Genomic DNA, 17,620 nt, shown 5'->3' with positions numbered 1-17,620 from the left:
TTTATTAAAAGAAAGAGAGTCTTATGGTTTTTCTTGTATACATCTTATGCTTCCAACAGATTATAGGCTACGAAAGGGTGGCACCCAGCAGTACTTTTCCTGTATTCAATACGGAGTCCATTGAGTCATTTAATAACGGTTATCTTGCACTTACTGCAGGCCTGGAGCTGTACTAGGAACCGGGTATGTGAGAAAAACAGATGCTTTAATCCCTAATGGAAATTAGAGTTTAAAGGGCAAAAGGCATTCATCAAATAAGAAAAATGTAAAACAGCAACTACAGTTAAATTCTGCCAAGGAGGCATATACACGGTGAGAGCGCGAATGAATGAAGGGGTCAGCAAGGCACTGCCAGGGGACATCAAGATGTGCCGGACAAGCAGACTGAACTTGGGGGGTTTCCAGGCGGTGGGATCAGAACGTGCAAAACGTCTGAGGCAAGAGGCGGCGGGATCAGTTTAAGAACCGGAGGGAAAACACTGCCGCTGCAGCAGGGGAACGGGAGAAGGTGCACCCGCTGGGCCGTGACCAGCCTCACCTTTGTTAGCAGCTCTCTGTTGATTTTGAAATTCACAGTCCCCTGGCCAGCGCTGATTTCACTCACCACTGTGTCACATTTTAGCTGAAAAGATATGAAGTGAAATAGGAATGTTATAAAACAGGCCTAGTGAGTTCTGCAGCTCTAATCCTATGGAACTGGCTTCCAAGGACAGCAGGTGTGTCCTCTCTCATAGCCATGCGTCTGGACTTGGGCTTAGCGGGTCTCTCCAGCTGCCGTTACGTTTGTGCTCACGTTTTCTTCTTTCCCGACTGGGATGCTACTCTGTTCAGAGACTCTCTCTTCCTCTTTCCCATGTTCTCACCTCAAATTCTCGAATGTGGAAAAAAGGAGCCATCACTTTACCCCCACCTTACGTACCATGACATGCAATGAACTCTCTATTTTACCCACCTTTCATAAGAGTGATAGAACATGATACTCTGTTAGGGCCTCCACTAAAACAACTTACACCCCCATAAAATATGTAAAAAATTTAAATATTTGGTCTTTAATGAACACGCTTTCCATTTCTAGCCAACCAGATGTTCAAAGCAGCCGGGAGACTCACTAAGTTTATTTCAAGAGATACCTGGTGTTACTGAGGAGCCACCAGTTTTCATTTTTGAGAACTCACGGGAGGAGGAGGAAATAAATACTGTAGTTAGGAGAATTTTATTCCTGGCATGCTTCCTGATAAAAATCTGGGGTGAGACTGCGGGTCCAACTCCTCGTTGGGGAACTAAGGTCCCGCGTGCAGTGTGGCAAAAAAAGAAAACAAATCTGGGGTGATTTCTGTGGTCACACGAACATCTACTTAGCAACCAGAGCCTCTCTGCCATACTCATTCTCTACACATTTTCCTGTGAAAGTGACTCTCACAGTTTGGGCTCTTCAGCGTGCCCAGGCCTTCCTCAGTATCACATGCAGTAATCCTATTTAAAACAAAACAAACAACTTTGTCCCAAACCTTCTGTTTTCTTTCTGAAGGTATTAAACACTAACAATTCAGATGTGGTCATTCTCCACAATCCTTTCAATTCCTCTGTTAGATACTGAGCCCATCAGAGAAATTAGAAATGAGAGAGGTTTATTAAATCATCTAACCACTTCTCTGAAATCATGGTTCTATTTACAGCTTATCATTTCATTTCTTCTCATATTTTAATGTTCATCTTCTCAGAAACTCATTTTTAAAACTGCAGCCCACTGTTCTAATTTATCAAACTTGTTCTCCAGAATTCAGAAGTCCATCCAGCTTCAATCTATAAATTTAATTAACACTCAGTCTTCCTATAAGTAGTTAATCAAAAAACTGAATACTGTCAGCTCAAGAGAAGTATTTCATAACTAATTTCAAAAACCATCCTAACCTTATAGTATGCAGCTAAAATTTAAATTATACTTTCCAAGGAGTCTTGAACAAAGACACACTATTAAATCCATTATTATGGCTGACATAGCCTGCAGAATATTTTTTATTTAACATGTTTATTATAATGTCAAAAGAGGTAATAGTGCTAAAGTACCTTCTCAGCCAGTTTCATGGCTTGCATTTGAATGTCTGGTCGTGAATGGTCATTGTTGTTTTCCCATAGAGAATCCACAGAAAGCTGGAAGTCGGCTACCTCTCTAAAGACAGACGAGAAACAGGAAAAGACTGTTACCTTAAGAACGTTACCAGAGTAAAAACAACAAAAAAAGACTAATCACTTTGGGGTTCTCTACACTGACATATTCTTATCAGAAGAAGTTACACTTTCAAAATATAAAGCAAAGCAATTAGAAATATCATCACTATGTACTTTATCTTATAAAATTCTTCCTCTTCCATCACCCAGCTGTAGCATTATGGTATCTCTGTAAGAAACACACAGCAACCACCTTATTTGACAAATGTGAAAAATGATGTCTGGCAAGTTCACTGTCTCCCCTAAAAGTCTACTGCAACTAATAGACAGTCAGAAAAAAGCTCAAGTCTCTTGACCTCTTCTACAAATTTTCCTCCACTATTTCAAATACTTCCTTCTTTCAAGCCTCTTCACTGACCTTCAGATGACCAAAGCAAAATTTTTAAAAAACGGTGAAATCTGAATTTTAACATGAGAAAAGTATTATTCTTAACACCCAGTAGTTCCTTAAAGAGACAGACATAGCCATTCTTTTCATTGGGTTGGTGATGAAACAATGCAAAAACAAAGAAACCAAGAAAGAAACCAGGCAACTGATTAGTGAAAACGATCATTTGCTGCAAAGAGCAGTTGTCTCTAAGGAAGGATGGTATACAGGTGGCTTCAACAGTAACTAATGTTTGATGTGTAAAAAACAAAATTTGGAAAAAATTAAGACCTGACATGTTAGAAAGTGAACATGAGTATTCTGTACATTAGTCTCTATAAATTTTCTCTAGTTTGAAATTGTTCAAGGTATAAAAATAATATACAAACGTCCACATAATCACCAACACTGAATGTTTAATAACGGAGTAGAGAATGAGACTCTGGGCAGAACAGCTGGGTTGGACCACTGTCTGTCTGGACCATTTCTAGCCCCTCACCTGCTCATGGGTTTCTCTGGTGGCTCAGCTGGCAAAGAATCCGCCTGCACTGTGGGAGACCTGGGTTCGATCCCTGGGTTGGGATGATCCCCTGGAGAAGGGAATGGCTCCCCACTCCAGTATTCTGGCCTGGAGAATTCTAGGGACTGTATAGTCCACGGGGTCGCAAAGAGTCGGACATGACTGTGCGACTTTCACTTCAACACAAAACAGAGGAGCACAAATAACTTCCTTATCATTCTTGAAATCCAGACACATGTCTAAAAAATTGTGTAACTTCAGATTACATTAAGGAATCTAGTCAATAATAACCATTAAGAATTTTCCTGAGCCTTGAGCAGTGACCAAGGCGGCAGAATACAAAGACCCTGAGCCAACCTCCTTCTGCACGCACACAAAAACTGCAACTGTTTAACAAGCAACTACCCGCTGCAGTCACCGGATGACTAGGAGAACAAAACCTGGTGCTCAGACAGTAGAGAATCCGCCTGCAATGCAGGAGATCCAAGTACGATCTCGAGGTTGGGAAGATGCCCTGGAGAAGGAAATGGCTACCCACTCCAGAATTCTTGCTGGGAGAATTCCAAGGATAGAGGAGCCTGGTGGGCTACAGTCCATGGGGTCGCAAAGGAGTTGGACACGGCTGAGCGACGAAGCACAGCTGCACAACTTGGGACAGAGATACTGACAGCAGTCAGTTTAGGGAGCTCGCTCCATGAGGAAGCTGGTGCTGGTAAGGACCATTCTGAAATCCTCCTCCTCGCTTATTAGTGTGGGTCCCAGCCAGTCCTCAGCAGTTCTGGGGTATTCCAGGCCACGTACACAGCCCCACCCAACAATGGGCTGACAATAGCCAAGGGATCCCCAGGCTGCCACCAAGTGCTCATAGGGACCCTCCTTCCTCACTGAGGTGGGCATCAGCCCTGGGATTCCTGGACCCTGCAGCAAAAGATATGGTTTAGCCCACTAGGACACAGCCTTACTCAACATAAGGCTAACACCATCGCCAGGACACCCTGGGCACCTCAGCCAGCCGGGTCAGGACATGGCCACACTCACCAGTGGGCGATCGCCAGCCTTGGGTCACTTTGACCCTGCCCTCCAGGAGGCCATCACCAGCCCCAGGACTATTCCAGGCCGTGGCCCTGTTCATGAGCAGGCTAACACTGGCTCTGGGACGGCAGGCCCTGCAGCTAGCCACCCTCGGAGTTAGCTCCCTAAAAGAGACGCAGCTCTAGTTTCAGGATCCCCGGGGCTCTGGAGCCAGTTGTCTTGTGACCCAGCCCTACCCATCTGCCAGCCTGTACCAGGCCCTAGGGTCCCCTGGCCACACAGCCAGCCACCTCAGGACCCAGCCCTGCTGCCCAGCTTGTCAGCATCAATAATGGGACACATCAGGCCAGGTGCATCTCTGGGCAGGGACACAGCCCCACCCAGCTGAAGGTCAGGTATCTCAGGACCTCCGGAGTCCCAAGCTTCCCTGGGACTTGGTCCTGCCCGCCAGAGGGCCCAGGCCCCCCGCCCAATGATGGCACTCCTCCTGGACCCTCAGGGTTACATTAGACCCAGGACCACCCACCAGTGGGCTGCCACACTAGGACACTAGGGCGGCCTTGCAGCTACAGACTCCAGGACCCGGCTCTGCCACCAAGGGGCCAACACTAGCCCTTGGACCCACCGGGGCTCTGTAGTCAATTGACTTCAACCAGCCATGGATCATGAAGTACCGCGGTTTGTGCAGCTGGAGAAAAGCCACACACAGCTGCACCCACGCAGCTCAAAGCCACGCTGTTCAAGGGTCAACTACATACTTCAGAGAGTTAGACTACCTGAACAAACAGATTCATATCACGTTAAATAAACCAGATTAACAAAAACAGTATCTCTTAATTTTCCTGGCATGTTATAGCACTTTAGAAATACAGGACAGTTAGGCTTTGTTTCAGTACTCTAAAGGGTAACTGGCATTGTTAAGACAAAGCAGTACCAATTCCTTTATTTTAAACAAATTCAATATGCAGAATTTTCAACTGGTAGACTAGAGAAATTGAGGTCCTCCTCATTATTTATTTTCTATAAAACAAAGTCTTAGTATTTCAGACTGCTAAAGTGGAACTGCCCAAAGGAACTCAAAGCAGGTATAGAAAATCTTATTCAAAAGAGGGGCCAAGACAACAGGCAAGTGAAAAGATGCCCACCATCACTAATTACTAGGAAAATGTAAATCAAAATGAGGTATCACCTCACATCAGAACAGGTACTGTCAAAAAAGTGAGAAATAACAAGTGCTGACAAGAATGTGGAGAAAAAGGGACACTCAGACACTGCTGGTGGGAATGTAGATCGGTGCAGCCGCTACGGAGATTCCTCAAGAAGACCAGAACTACCATATGACCCAGCAACTTCTGGGTATTTATCCAAAGAATGTGAAATCACTAATTTGAAAAGATATAAGCACCCATATGTTTACTGCAGCATTATTTATAACAGCCAAGGTATGAAACAAACCAGTGCCCCAAAATGAATCGATACAGAAGATGTACACACACACACGAACGATGGAATGCTACTCAGCCTCAGAAAAAGATGGGATCTTGCCATTTGGGACAATTTGGATGGACCTTGAGGATATTATGCTAAATGAAGTAAGTCCAACCAAGAAAGAAAAATACCATATGATTGTGCCCACGTGTGGAGTATAAAGAACAAAAAATAAGTGAACAAATCAAATCAAACATGCAGATACAGAGTTCTAGTTACTAGAGGGGAAGGGGTGGTGTGGAGAATTAAATGGGTTAGGGGATCAGCTGTATGATGACAGACGGAACATTAAATTTTTGGTGGTGACACAGCATGCCATACTGGATACAGAATATTGTCTATGTGAAATATAAATAATGCTACCTCATTAAAAAAACAAGAAACAAAAGATGGGTCAAGACAGTTCAGCTTACTAAAGGTCTTTGAAACATAAAATAAAAACTGAGACATTTCCATGATTATGCAAAATGCCCTTTACAGATTCATAAAGTAGGTAACTATTGGCAATACTCTTATCAGTTTACATATAAGGCCCATCTTTTGGTCAGTGGTTTCCTCTATTCTTGGAACTCGATGCAGATGAAGTTGTAACAGGCTATTTTAAAGATGCTCTTTTACAAGACCATATGTAGCCTTTCTCTTTCTTTTCCACTTATCCATTTGTCCTATTCTGGGAAAAAGAACATTCACTGTACTTTGTATTAAAATCCTAACAAAGTTAAGGGGACAAATATTTAAGGACATGGTACAGTAATAATGGTATCATTATATCATAACAGTATAATGAGAATTTAAGCTTAAAGCATTAAGCCTACTATGTAGCTAATTTCTTGTCATTATTAATGAACTGAGAAAGTATTTTATTCAAGTATTGAAATTTTCTAGTCAGCTGGTAAATAAAGCATCAATGAGCATGACCAAACTCACAAAACAGATCTCTCTGAATCCAAGTAGCAACTATATAGATTACATGTAGCCCTAGCCAGTAGTTCTCTATCACTGGGGGGTCCTCAAATGGAAACGAGCAAAAAAACTGAAACCAAAAAAAACCACCAAAAATCTAGCAGTAAACATGGTACAATAGTATTCAGGCATTAGATAGGTGTTTAATCTCTAAGATCTCTTCAAAAACTCTGATTTTCTAACTAGAATCTTAGTTCTTTTATTTGCTGTTACAGAATTAAATCAAGCCTCATTTCAAATTTCTCAAAGACTGCCATATAGTTATTACACTAAACATCAAAACAACATGAGAATATTAATATAATCTGCCATGTCAGAGTATTAAAGTACAGAATTTTTATTATTTAAAGCCATGGGAGTAACACATTAAATCATGTATTAAGAATAATTTCAAGGACTATTTTGTAAACTGGAGAGTAACTGCATTTTTTGGTTAACTGACAAAATCAATCACATTCTAGATCATTACAAATATATTATACTTAACTCTTTTCTGGAAATCGGAACTGCAGATATTGACTTGATCAAGTTTTCTGGTGGAAGATCCAACACTCTGGAAAGCTAGAAATCAAACAAAAAGAAAAAAACAGAGCAAGACTGTTAACATATTTGTTCCAGATTAACAGAATGCTACTCAACAATTTAAAAAAATGCTGAACCACAACACAAATGAGCTTCAAATGTACTTTGTTACATGACAAGCACCAGATTCAAAAGACTGTATAATTTACGATTCAACTTATTAGACATTCTGGAAAGCCCCAAACTCTAAGACTGAAGATGAGATCAGTGGTTACCAGGAGTTGAGGATGACATGACCACGGGTGAGGTCAAACATGCCAGGGTTTGACCAGATACTGGCAAACAGGACTGTTTACTAAAAAGGATGAATTTCACATTTGTAAATTTAAAAAACTTTTCTTCAAAGAGTAGGGATAAACCACTGAGGCCCAAAGATAATTTGCCTTTTATTCATTCATAAAGTCCTTTTGTGCTAGACACTGTTTTAGGAGTTGTGGATACAGCAGTGAATAAAAGACAAAAATCTCATGCTACTTAAACAAGCAAACAAACAAATAACGTGGGGGCGGGAACCTGACCCCCAGGCTCTACCAGGTTGACTCGCTTGCATTTTTGAGAAGCTCACTGACGGACTGTAACAGTCACAGCTGTGAACTATTGCCCTCATCAGAAACTTGAAGTTTGTTGGAGGAGACATTCCTACTTATTGAATGATTCTCACATGACAGGGATTTCTTATATGCCTAGTTTTTCTCCGAAACAATCCCATGGATCACTATTGTAGACTTCACTTCATGAGTGATGAAACTGAAGTTCATAGAATTTATGTAATTTGCTTCAGCAGAAAAGCAGAGATGTGAACACAAGCTATCTTATAAGCAGAACCACATTTAATCCCTATGTCATATCTATATCCTTTCAACAAGAAATGCATGAAAACAAAACAGTGAAACAGCAGCACAGTCATAATGAATTTAAAACTGTCTTCACCTTTCTCCCCTAATTCCTCAATCTTTATGCAGCCTCTGCAATGGGTCAAGTCATAGCTGGTGAGAGAAGGGAACGGGAACAATGGGGTGAATAAAAAAAGAACGTTGGAAGAGATTAAGAAGCAATCTTAATCCTCTTCAGAGGTGTTTGTAAATGTTCAGAAGGAGAGGAATAAAACTAAAGCCGCTACCCCCATTATGAATAAATAATATCTATCCTCTTAATATCAAAAGAAATTGGTAAATTTCATAAACCTAAAAAAAGGTTAAAACTTGCAGACCTGGAGCCATCATTTATGTTTAAGGTACTCTATTTCTACTTAGACTTAGCATATGCTGATTCTTTAAGTTTAAATCTCAAAGTACAGTCTTTATTTTTAAATTCTAGCCTTCAGGAACTGAATTACTGTATACTTCACAAAAAAGGCTTTTTTCCTTAAGACACTTGCTCAGAAGTGGATAAATAGTTCCAAAGCATTTACCAAATAAAGACTGTAATAGTTCATGTTTATAATGCAAAATGTTCCTGCCAGTACAGCTACATCAATAATAAAGGGTCCACTTTTACTATCTATGAGTCCTTGAGAAAGTCATTCTACATCAATGAGCTTAAGTTTTCCTATCTGAAAAGTGGAGGTAACAAATCTGTTAATAATAAACCGGGGCTCTTGCGAGGACTAACAAAATTGTGTCACGTCACAAGCAAGTAATAAATGTTACCTCCTTCTTCCTTCAAAGGGTTTTATTTTGGCCATGTCTTTCAAACTTACCCACAGCAATAAGATCTTCTGCCTATTCTTCTATTATATTTTTGCCTACTTTAAATATATCTAAACTCTCTGAAGAATAAGAGACTGTCACTCACCATGCAGTTACACACAAGTTAAGTCATCAGCCACTGTAGTTGCTGACCAATAATACACCCAACAAAAAACAGAATGAGGCACTCTGTGCTTTGGAAAAACAGGCCCCTTAGAAAGAATTTTAATAAATCCAGATTCTTGAATCTTCCCATATCTGAAGAAGCACTGAAATAAGTAACTGAGACATTTGCTCCTTGTGATTAGCTGCAATCTCTTACTGAGATGTAACTTGACTGTGTGCACTCCCTAGCCAACACCCATGATTCAGCTGGCTTCTCTTCCTCCCTCTTTGGAGCAATTCACTCAGAGCTGCGAAGTGGCTGTCTCCCAGGCTACAGTCATCAGTAAGGTCCCTGAGTGAAACTCACACAACGGAATACTACTCAGCCATAAAAAGAATAAAGCCATCTGCAGCAACATGGATGAAACCAGAATTTATCATAATAAGTGAGGTAAGTCAAAGAGAAAGGCAAATACCAAATGATAGCACTTACATGTGGAATCTGCAGGAGATGGTGAAGGACAGGGAAACCTGTGTGCTGCAGTTCATGGGGTCACAAAGAGTTGGACATGACTGAGCGACTGAACAACAAATATGTGGAATCTAAAAATTTGACACAAATGAACTTATCTACAAGACAGAAAGAGACTCATGGACAAACAGAACAGACTTATAGAGGAGAGGGGGAGTGGGAGGCTGGAGTTAGTAGACGTAAGCTATTATACATGGAATGGATAAATATCATCTTACTCGATAGCATAGAAAACTATTGACATTGTCAGTATCCTATGATAAACCATCATGGAAAACATAGGAGAATGTATATATATGTACAACTGAATCACTTTGATGTACAGCAGAAATTAAACACTGTAAATCAACTGTACTTCAACAACAAAACACTATTAAAAAACAAGGTTAAAAAAAAAAAACAAGGTAAATTTGGTTACATGCGTTGTTGTTCAGTTGCTAAGTTGTGTCCGACTCTGCGACCCCATGAACTGCAGCACGCTAGGCTTTCCTGTCCTTCACTATCTCCCGGAGTTTGCTCAAATTCATGTCTACAGTCAGTGATGCCATCCAACCATTTCATCCTCTGTTGCCCACCAGGTGTATTTTCCCACAATTAAAACCCAAAAGACAGACTTTGGGATTAAGTAGTAGAAAGAAGTCTTCTTTAATCATCTCCCATTTCTTACCCATTAACAAATTAAAATGAAAAGGAAGAAAGAAGAGGAGAAAGGAGGGAAGGTTAGAGGTTGGTTGGTTCTCCACCAACAAATACACCATAGGCGTGGCTCAAAGTTATGAACTTCAAGGATGGAAACCAAGGAAGATACAGCAGATTCTGAGAAGAAATAGAGCAGTCCTGTTTGGCAAGGCTCCTAAATTGAATTAACAATCGCATGAATACACCAAATCTGGAGAGGAAACATTGAATTCTGTTTTTTTCCCATCTATGACTGATAGATGCTGCAGATCTGCAGGCGAGAACGGGTAAAACAGAGACGTGATTGAGGGCACTTCCCGGCAGAAGTGAAGACTCCAGGGCCAGACTCTGAGGGCCTCCACGATGGAAACACAATGTACTCCCCAGTCACAGGGAGGAAATCCTGATACTGTGTTGCATGGGCAGGAAGAGGCATAGGAGAAATTTTGATAGGAAGATGGAAAAATGTCAGAACTAGCAGCAAAAATGTGCCAAGTCAGAGTTCAGGAGTAATGCGCACAGGTCCCCACGCCCTCCTGGAGAGACAGAAGAGGAGTGGAAAGCTGCAGAGTGCTATTCTGTAACCACGAAAGTGAGCTGAGCCAAGAAGAATGCTGATACGGAGAGTAAGGAAGTTGCCCACACAATGCGGAAGCAAATGCAAAGTCTGGGCAGAGCTGTCAAGCACTAGTAAGATGGAAAAGAACAGGCATGAAAAACAGACAAACTCAAAGAAAGCTGGATAAGGAGAGAACGTGCAGGGGCTGAAAGAAAAAGACAGAATGAAAGGAATGTGGCATACAAGAGATCAAAGAGCTCTAGAAGAAAAATACAAGTTAATACAGAGACATTCTTCACAAAGGCTTCAAGATGTCTGAATATAATAAGAACTAAACGACTGAAACACAGTGAAATAAAAAGGGAGTCTGCTGATCAAACAGTATAGAATAATTAAACACAAAGGAAGAGTGTAGTCAGAACTGAAAATAGAACATAAAAGTGCTAAGATAATCAGAATATACATTTTAAAAAACATAAAGCAATCCGACAAAGGTACATAAAATTGGGTAAAGGTAACTCGACTTTAGGGTAATTGGTGTCCCTAAAATAAGAGACAGCTAACGGGAATGCTGTGGGACTTGGGGAACTGAAACTGGGACTCTGCAACTCAGAGGTGGGGGAGCAGGAGGCGGGAGGGAGGTTAACCAGGGAGGGCACAAGTGTCACCTATGGCTAGTTCATGCTGATGGACGGCAGAAATCAAACCAATGCTGTGGAGCAATCACCCTTCAATTAGAAATTAAAAAACCAAAACACAGCCGCCAAGCAGCAAGTGGACAGGAAGAAGAGGCATTGGCTCTCCAGCAGCAGCAAGTCTAGAGGCAAAGTGCAAACCCACGCTCCGGCGTGCCGAGATGCGAAAGACTCTCAGGCAGAATGGAGCAGTCTTATTTAGCAGGTCTCCTCCCTTAGTCTTATTTACCAGCAGTCATAGAAATGAATTAACAAAACCTAAGAAAAATAGAAAGTACTCATGGATATATCATGGCTCCCCAAGAAGCAGGGCCTGGGAAAAGGACTGCATGCAGGCAGTTTATCTGGGAAGTGATTCTGAGGGCAGAAGTGATATATTGGGGAGAGCGAGAGAAGAGAAAAAGTAAATATAAGATAGTGCTATCAAGGTCACTGATACAGGCAATAGGGGCTTAGTTTCTATCTCACTTTTGCATACAATGTAAACCGAAATTGTCGATCCAAAAGTAGGGAGCAGGAGTCTCCATCCCTCAGTGACTGAGCGGGGGTCTTTGAGAGTGTTAACCCCACTCCACCTGAGCTGAGGCTGTGTTGGCAGAGAGCGGGGTCTTTGAGAGTGCTCACTCCATCCACCTGAGCTGAGGCTGTGTTGGCAGAGAGCGGGGTCTTTGAGAGTGCTCACTCCATCCACCTGAGCTGAGGCTGTGTTGGCAGAGAGCGGGGTCTTTGAGAGTGCTCACTCCATCCACTTGAGCTGAGTCTGTGTTGGCAGAGAGCGGGGTCTTTGAGAGTGCTCACTCCACTCCACCTGAGCTGAGGCTGTGTTGGCAGAGAGCAGGGTCTTTGAGAGTGCTCACTCCATCCACCTGAGCTGAGGCTGTGTTGGCAGGGAGCAGGGTCTTTGAGAGTGCTCACTCCACCCACCTGAGCTGAGGCTGTGTTGGCAGAGAGCGGGGTCTTTGAGAGTGCTCACTCCATCCACCTGAGCTGAGTCTGTGTTGGCAGGGAGCGGGGTCTTTGAGAGTGCTCACTCCATCCACCTGAGCTGAGGCTGTGTTGGCAGAGAGCGGGGTCTTTGCGAGTGCTCACTCCATCCACCTGAGCTGAGTCTGTGTTGGCAGGGAGCAGGGTCTTTGAGAGTGCTCACTCCACCCACCTGAGCTGAGGCTGTGTTGGCAGAGAGCGGGGTCTTTGAGCGTGTTAACCCCACTCCACCTGAGCTGAGGCTGTGTTGGCAGAGAGCGGGGTCTTTGAGAATGCTCACCCCACTCCACCTGAGCTGAGGCTGTGTTGGCAGAGCGGGGTCTTTGAGAGTGCTCACTCCACCCACCTGAGCTGAGGCTGTGTTGGCAGAGAGCGGGGTCTTTGAGAGTGCTCACTCCATCCACCTGAGCTGAGTCTGTGTTGGCAGGGAGCGGGGTCTTTGAGAGTGCTCACTCCATCCACCTGAGCTGAGGCTGTGTTGGCAGAGAGCAGGGTCTTTGAGAGTGCTCACTCCATCCACCTGAGCTGAGGCTGTGTTGGCAGAGAGCGGGGTCTTTGCGAGTGCTCACTCCATCCACCTGAGCTGAGGCTGTGTTGGCAGAGAGCGGGGTCTTTGAGAGTGCTCACTCCACCCACCTGAGCTGAGGCTGTGTTGGCAGAGAGCGGGGTCTTTGAGAGTGCTCACTCCATCCACCTGAGCTGAGGCTGTGTTGGCAGAGCGGGGTCTTTGAGAGTGCTCACTCCACCCACCTGAGCTGAGGCTGTGTTGGCAGAGAGCGGGGTCTTTGAGAGTGCTCACTCCATCCACCTGAGCTGAGTCTGTGTTGGCAGGGAGCGGGGTCTTTGAGAGTGCTCACTCCATCCACCTGAGCTGAGGCTGTGTTGGCAGAGAGCGGGGTCTTTGAGAGTGCTCACTCCATCCACCTGAGCTGAGGCTGTGTTGGCAGAGAGCGGGGTCTTTGAGAGTGCTCACTCCACCCACCTGAGCTGAGGCTGTGTTGGCAGAGAGCGGGGTCTTTGCGAGTGCTCACTCCATCCACCTGAGCTGAGGCTGTGTTGGCAGGGAGCGGGGTCTTTGAGCGTGCTCACTCCACCCACCTGAGCTGAGGCTGTGTTGGCAGGGAGCGGGGTCTTTGCGAGTGCTCACTCCATCCACCTGAGCTGAGGCTGTGTTGGAAGCGGGCTTTTCGACAGGATGGAGTGCTGTCAATGGTAAGTAAATGGAAGCACATGTGAAGCTGTTCACATCAGCGACAGCTAGGGTCAGGTGTGACCCAGGTGACAGGGCATAATTGTCAATAAAAGGGAGAGCATCCCTGAAATAAAGAACTAAATCTAAACTGTGGTATGTTACTGCCGTGGCACACCACTCCCCGGTACAAGAACCTGATCCCCGTGCACCATCATGGAGAAATCTCTTTTAATATTTGAAGCAAACAGAAAAAAAAACACCCCAACTTGCAGAAGCATAACTAAAGTTTGATTACTGCCTATGTAAAATTTAATAGCTTGCAAAAGAATACTATATGGGGTACTTTCACAGGTAGTAAGTCACATGCACACATATGATAAACACAAAACCTCACATGTGAAGAGAGTTTGCAACCAGGGATGGGTACCCAGGAGCATTTAATAGTATTTGTAATAGTTAACTTCTCAGGCTGGGTGATGGGTACATGGGTATTAATAGTGTTCTTCTTCATGATTAAAGATCGTCTTAAAAAGGAAAAAGGAGAGACAAACAAATAGAATCTACAGATCAAAATTAATGACCACATCAGGAAAACACAACACAGAAAATGACACATCCTGGTCAAGTCACTAAATTTCAAAAATACAGCCCCCAATCAAGAAGACTCCAGAGGTGAAATACATGTATTTTACTTTGTCACCATGTTACGTATTCACAAAGATCACATTCTGGTTAAAGCAAATAATTTAGAATTTATGTAGGGCCAGTTTCACCTACTGGAGAAGCTACAAAATGATACACTTGTTCCATCTGCTCAGCTGGTTTTTAAATTGAATTAGTTGCCAATATATGAAAATCAGAAAAATTTAAAGTAACATTAGATTATTGTATGGTGTTTGCATCTGTGGTATCAGACTCTGGAAAATCAAAATCAGAACTAAACAATCTGGTATTATTGCTTTACTTCTAAAATGAAGATTTTTAATATTATTTCTAAATCTACTATTTTCATATTATTTTTAAACATGCTAATTTTCCAGTGATTACCCCTCCTTTTGATATGTCTAGGATTTTATCTGAAAAGTCATAATTTCTTTTTAAAAAAAGTTAAAAAAAAATAATGCCCTTCTTGAAAAATCTACTCACAAAGAAAGGCAGCCAATTAAGCAATATATCAGGAAGATTAGACAAATACCAGGTAAGCATTATATTTAATTAAAAATAAAGAGAATAGAAGTATGTGGATGTTATTACTAAGTGTTACTAACTTTGACAAAGTTACTGAAACAAATCCGGAAAGGCAGAGGACAGTTACACCAGCTATAAGAATGTCATGTATACTGCCTAAATCTGAAACGCCAAGGTTTTAAGAAATTTATTAACATCCAATGTTCCATTAGTTTCAGGCATACAACAGAACGATGCGTGAAATGACGGCCACAATAAGTGCAGTTATCATCTACCACCATACGAAGTTGCTACAAGATTACTGGCTATATTCCTCATGCGTACATTGTATCTGGTGACTTACTCATCCTACAGCTGGGAGCTGTGCCTCTGCATTCCTTTCACCCCTTTCGTCTGATCCCCCAGCCCCTCCCCTTTGGTAACCACCAGTTCCTTCTCTGTAGAGACGAGTCTCTGAAACATTAAGATTATAAAAAAATAAACGCTCCAAACTGTGATGCTGTTCATGATCTCATAGTCATGTGAGAGGGCTCATTTAGAAAATATATCAATAATTCTTTGAAATGTACTTTTGTTGTTGTTGTTAAATTCAAGCTAAACTGTATTTAACACTTTTTACTTAAAACTACGTTTAGGTTATGAATATATGAGGAATCATGATAGTATTATACTTTTAGCAGTCAGACATTATTCATTGTAAAACTTAAAAAAAAAACTGGTTACAATACAGCCCAATTTTTATAAAAAGCCTATCTATCCTTCCTTTTTTCCACCTGTATACCTGCAAAGAAATGTATCTAAAATAAAGATCAACATTAGTGATGATAACTACTTATGGGGGAGATTCCAAAAAAAATTCTTGGTACCTTTATTGTAATTCTTTACAATAAGCAGTTATTACTTTTGCAAGAATGAGAAAGGCTTTTTCCTTTAAGCACAACTTTACAAAAGGCTCTACTGTTAAGGAATTCCTACTGAAAATTTAGCAGTATGGTTCAGATAAACAGTTTTCTGGTTACCTAACTTCACGTGGGGCTGTGCACTGCACCCTGCAGGCCTGAAAGCCTTGTTGACGCCCAGCCTGGAGACCAAAGAAAGGGACCAGGAGATGGAGACCGACACTAATGACTTATCAGACAGAAAAATCCTACAAGGCTGAAGCTTAGGACCTGAAAACATCCCCCCTGCAGAGCAGTCAAGACACGGCAGCCGTTTTCGCTACTTGGGGGAAGAAAGAGGCTACCACTGATAGGCGGAACTGATGTCAGGCTGGCTCACCAGTTACCAAAAAACCAGCAGCTGAGGGAGGGGTCAAGAAAGTAGGCAGTTACTGATTAAGCCCTATAATTAAGAGGATTGGATAGTCATGTCAGTGAAGCAGGGCCTGGTCAGCAGAGAATATACAGAGAGCAAGGGAACAGCCATCCTGAATGGCCTGACCAAACGGGTGCTAAAGTTTCCGCCTAGGCTGGTGGATAATAATTAGGTCCCCAACACCAGCCTCTGGGGAGAGTGGTGTGGCACGGGGGTTCAAAATACCACATCCTCAAAACTCTAAGATAATAATGACTAATGAATACTGCATTTATACAATATATAAAACACAATCCTGAGCACTGTATTTATATTAATTCACTGAATCTTAATGACAAGTCTACAAGGTAGCTAAATAATTTTCCATTTTACAAATGAAGTACAGTGAACTCACCTACTTATCAAAGAAGCTGGATTTAAACCTGTATCTTCTGTTCTTAATCACCATACCAGGGGTTCCCACGTTTTGCCCCCCATGGGAATGACCCAGGGATCTTTAGAAAACACTGATGTCTGGCTCCCACGTGCAAATATTCTAATTAATACAGGGTGTGACCTGAGCACCAGATGTTCAAAAGTTCCCGGGATTGATTCTAATGTGAGGTAAAGCATGGGGGCCACTGTACTACACCTTTCCGCTGGTGGTCGTCCTTAGCTAGCTGCTACCAAGCCTGAGTGAATATCAGAATCACCTGATGAGGTTTAGAACATCAAGGCCTCTACCCCATCACAGCCCAGGGGACCTGGGCTTAGGTATTGTTTTTAATGCTTCTCAGGTGATTCCCGTCTCAAGTAGACAAAGCTAGAGATAAACCGCATAGGGATATACCAGCTGCCTCCTATGTTAACAATCAGTGCCCAAATGAGAGGGTTTTTAATTAATTCGAGGAGTATAATTCAAATGGATGGGGCACATACAAAAAGATTAGAAAATGTTAAGAACCACTATCAAATATTGGAGAGCATGCTTTTTCATTTCCTTAGTCTCATAGGTTCCGAATTATTCTGGAAATAATAAGACTTTCTTCAACTGTCTCTGAGATTGAAATTAGTGTTTTCTCTAATGAGAAAGTGACCTAAGAGTTTCCTTGGCTACAGATTTCCTTTTTTTTCCCTTTAGGTAAAGGTGTTCTCCTGGGTTTCATCTGGGGCTACCACAGATATAACAAGGGCATTTTGATAGCTATCCACTTGAGGCCTCATAATAGCGATTGAAAAAAATTTTTTAAGAATATTTCAGAAGTTTAATTCAGTTGAAAATAAAACACTAAAAGAAGACTAAGGCTCAAAAATTTAAACCTGAAGACAGAGGAATAAAATCCACAAAATGTTAGGCACAGTCTCTGAAAAATAAACTAAATAACTTAGAACTGAGCAAAGCGGAAACCTGAGGTTGAAAGCAGAACCACGTCTTATAGGGAGAATCAAAGCGAAAATTCACACATGCCAGATCTGGTTTGGGAACCTGTCACCACAGATTCCCGTGTATAACACAATAATGCTA

General features: G+C 42.3%; 1 protein-coding gene across 3 annotated transcripts in view; it reads right to left on the bottom strand.

Moving 5' to 3' along the window:
- Window positions 1-17,620, bottom strand: part of RARS2 (arginyl-tRNA synthetase 2, mitochondrial) — a 67,402-nt gene that overhangs the window by 44,084 nt on the left and 5,698 nt on the right. Inside the window, exons 1-4 of one of the 3 annotated variants that reach the window (XM_043890542.1) lie at window positions 12,363-12,381; window positions 7,087-7,160; window positions 2,068-2,170; window positions 539-622 (exon numbers count right to left, since the gene is read on the bottom strand). In XM_043890542.1, the coding sequence (XP_043746477.1) occupies window positions 539-622; window positions 2,068-2,094 (111 nt within the window). In that variant the 5' untranslated portion in view covers window positions 2,095-2,170; window positions 7,087-7,160; window positions 12,363-12,381. Of the gene's footprint in view, window positions 1-538; window positions 623-2,067; window positions 2,171-7,086; window positions 7,161-12,013; window positions 12,220-12,362; window positions 12,382-17,620 lie in introns of those variants that run through there. The other 2 variants (XM_043890541.1, XM_043890540.1) reach the window with 2 other exon arrangements.

This window comes from Cervus elaphus, chromosome 28 (genome assembly GCF_910594005.1).
Source record: "Cervus elaphus chromosome 28, mCerEla1.1, whole genome shotgun sequence".
Lineage (NCBI taxonomy): Eukaryota > Metazoa > Chordata > Mammalia > Artiodactyla > Cervidae > Cervus > Cervus elaphus.
Note: the sequence above shows the minus strand (reverse complement) of the source record. Positions and strands in the feature narration are given on the sequence as shown.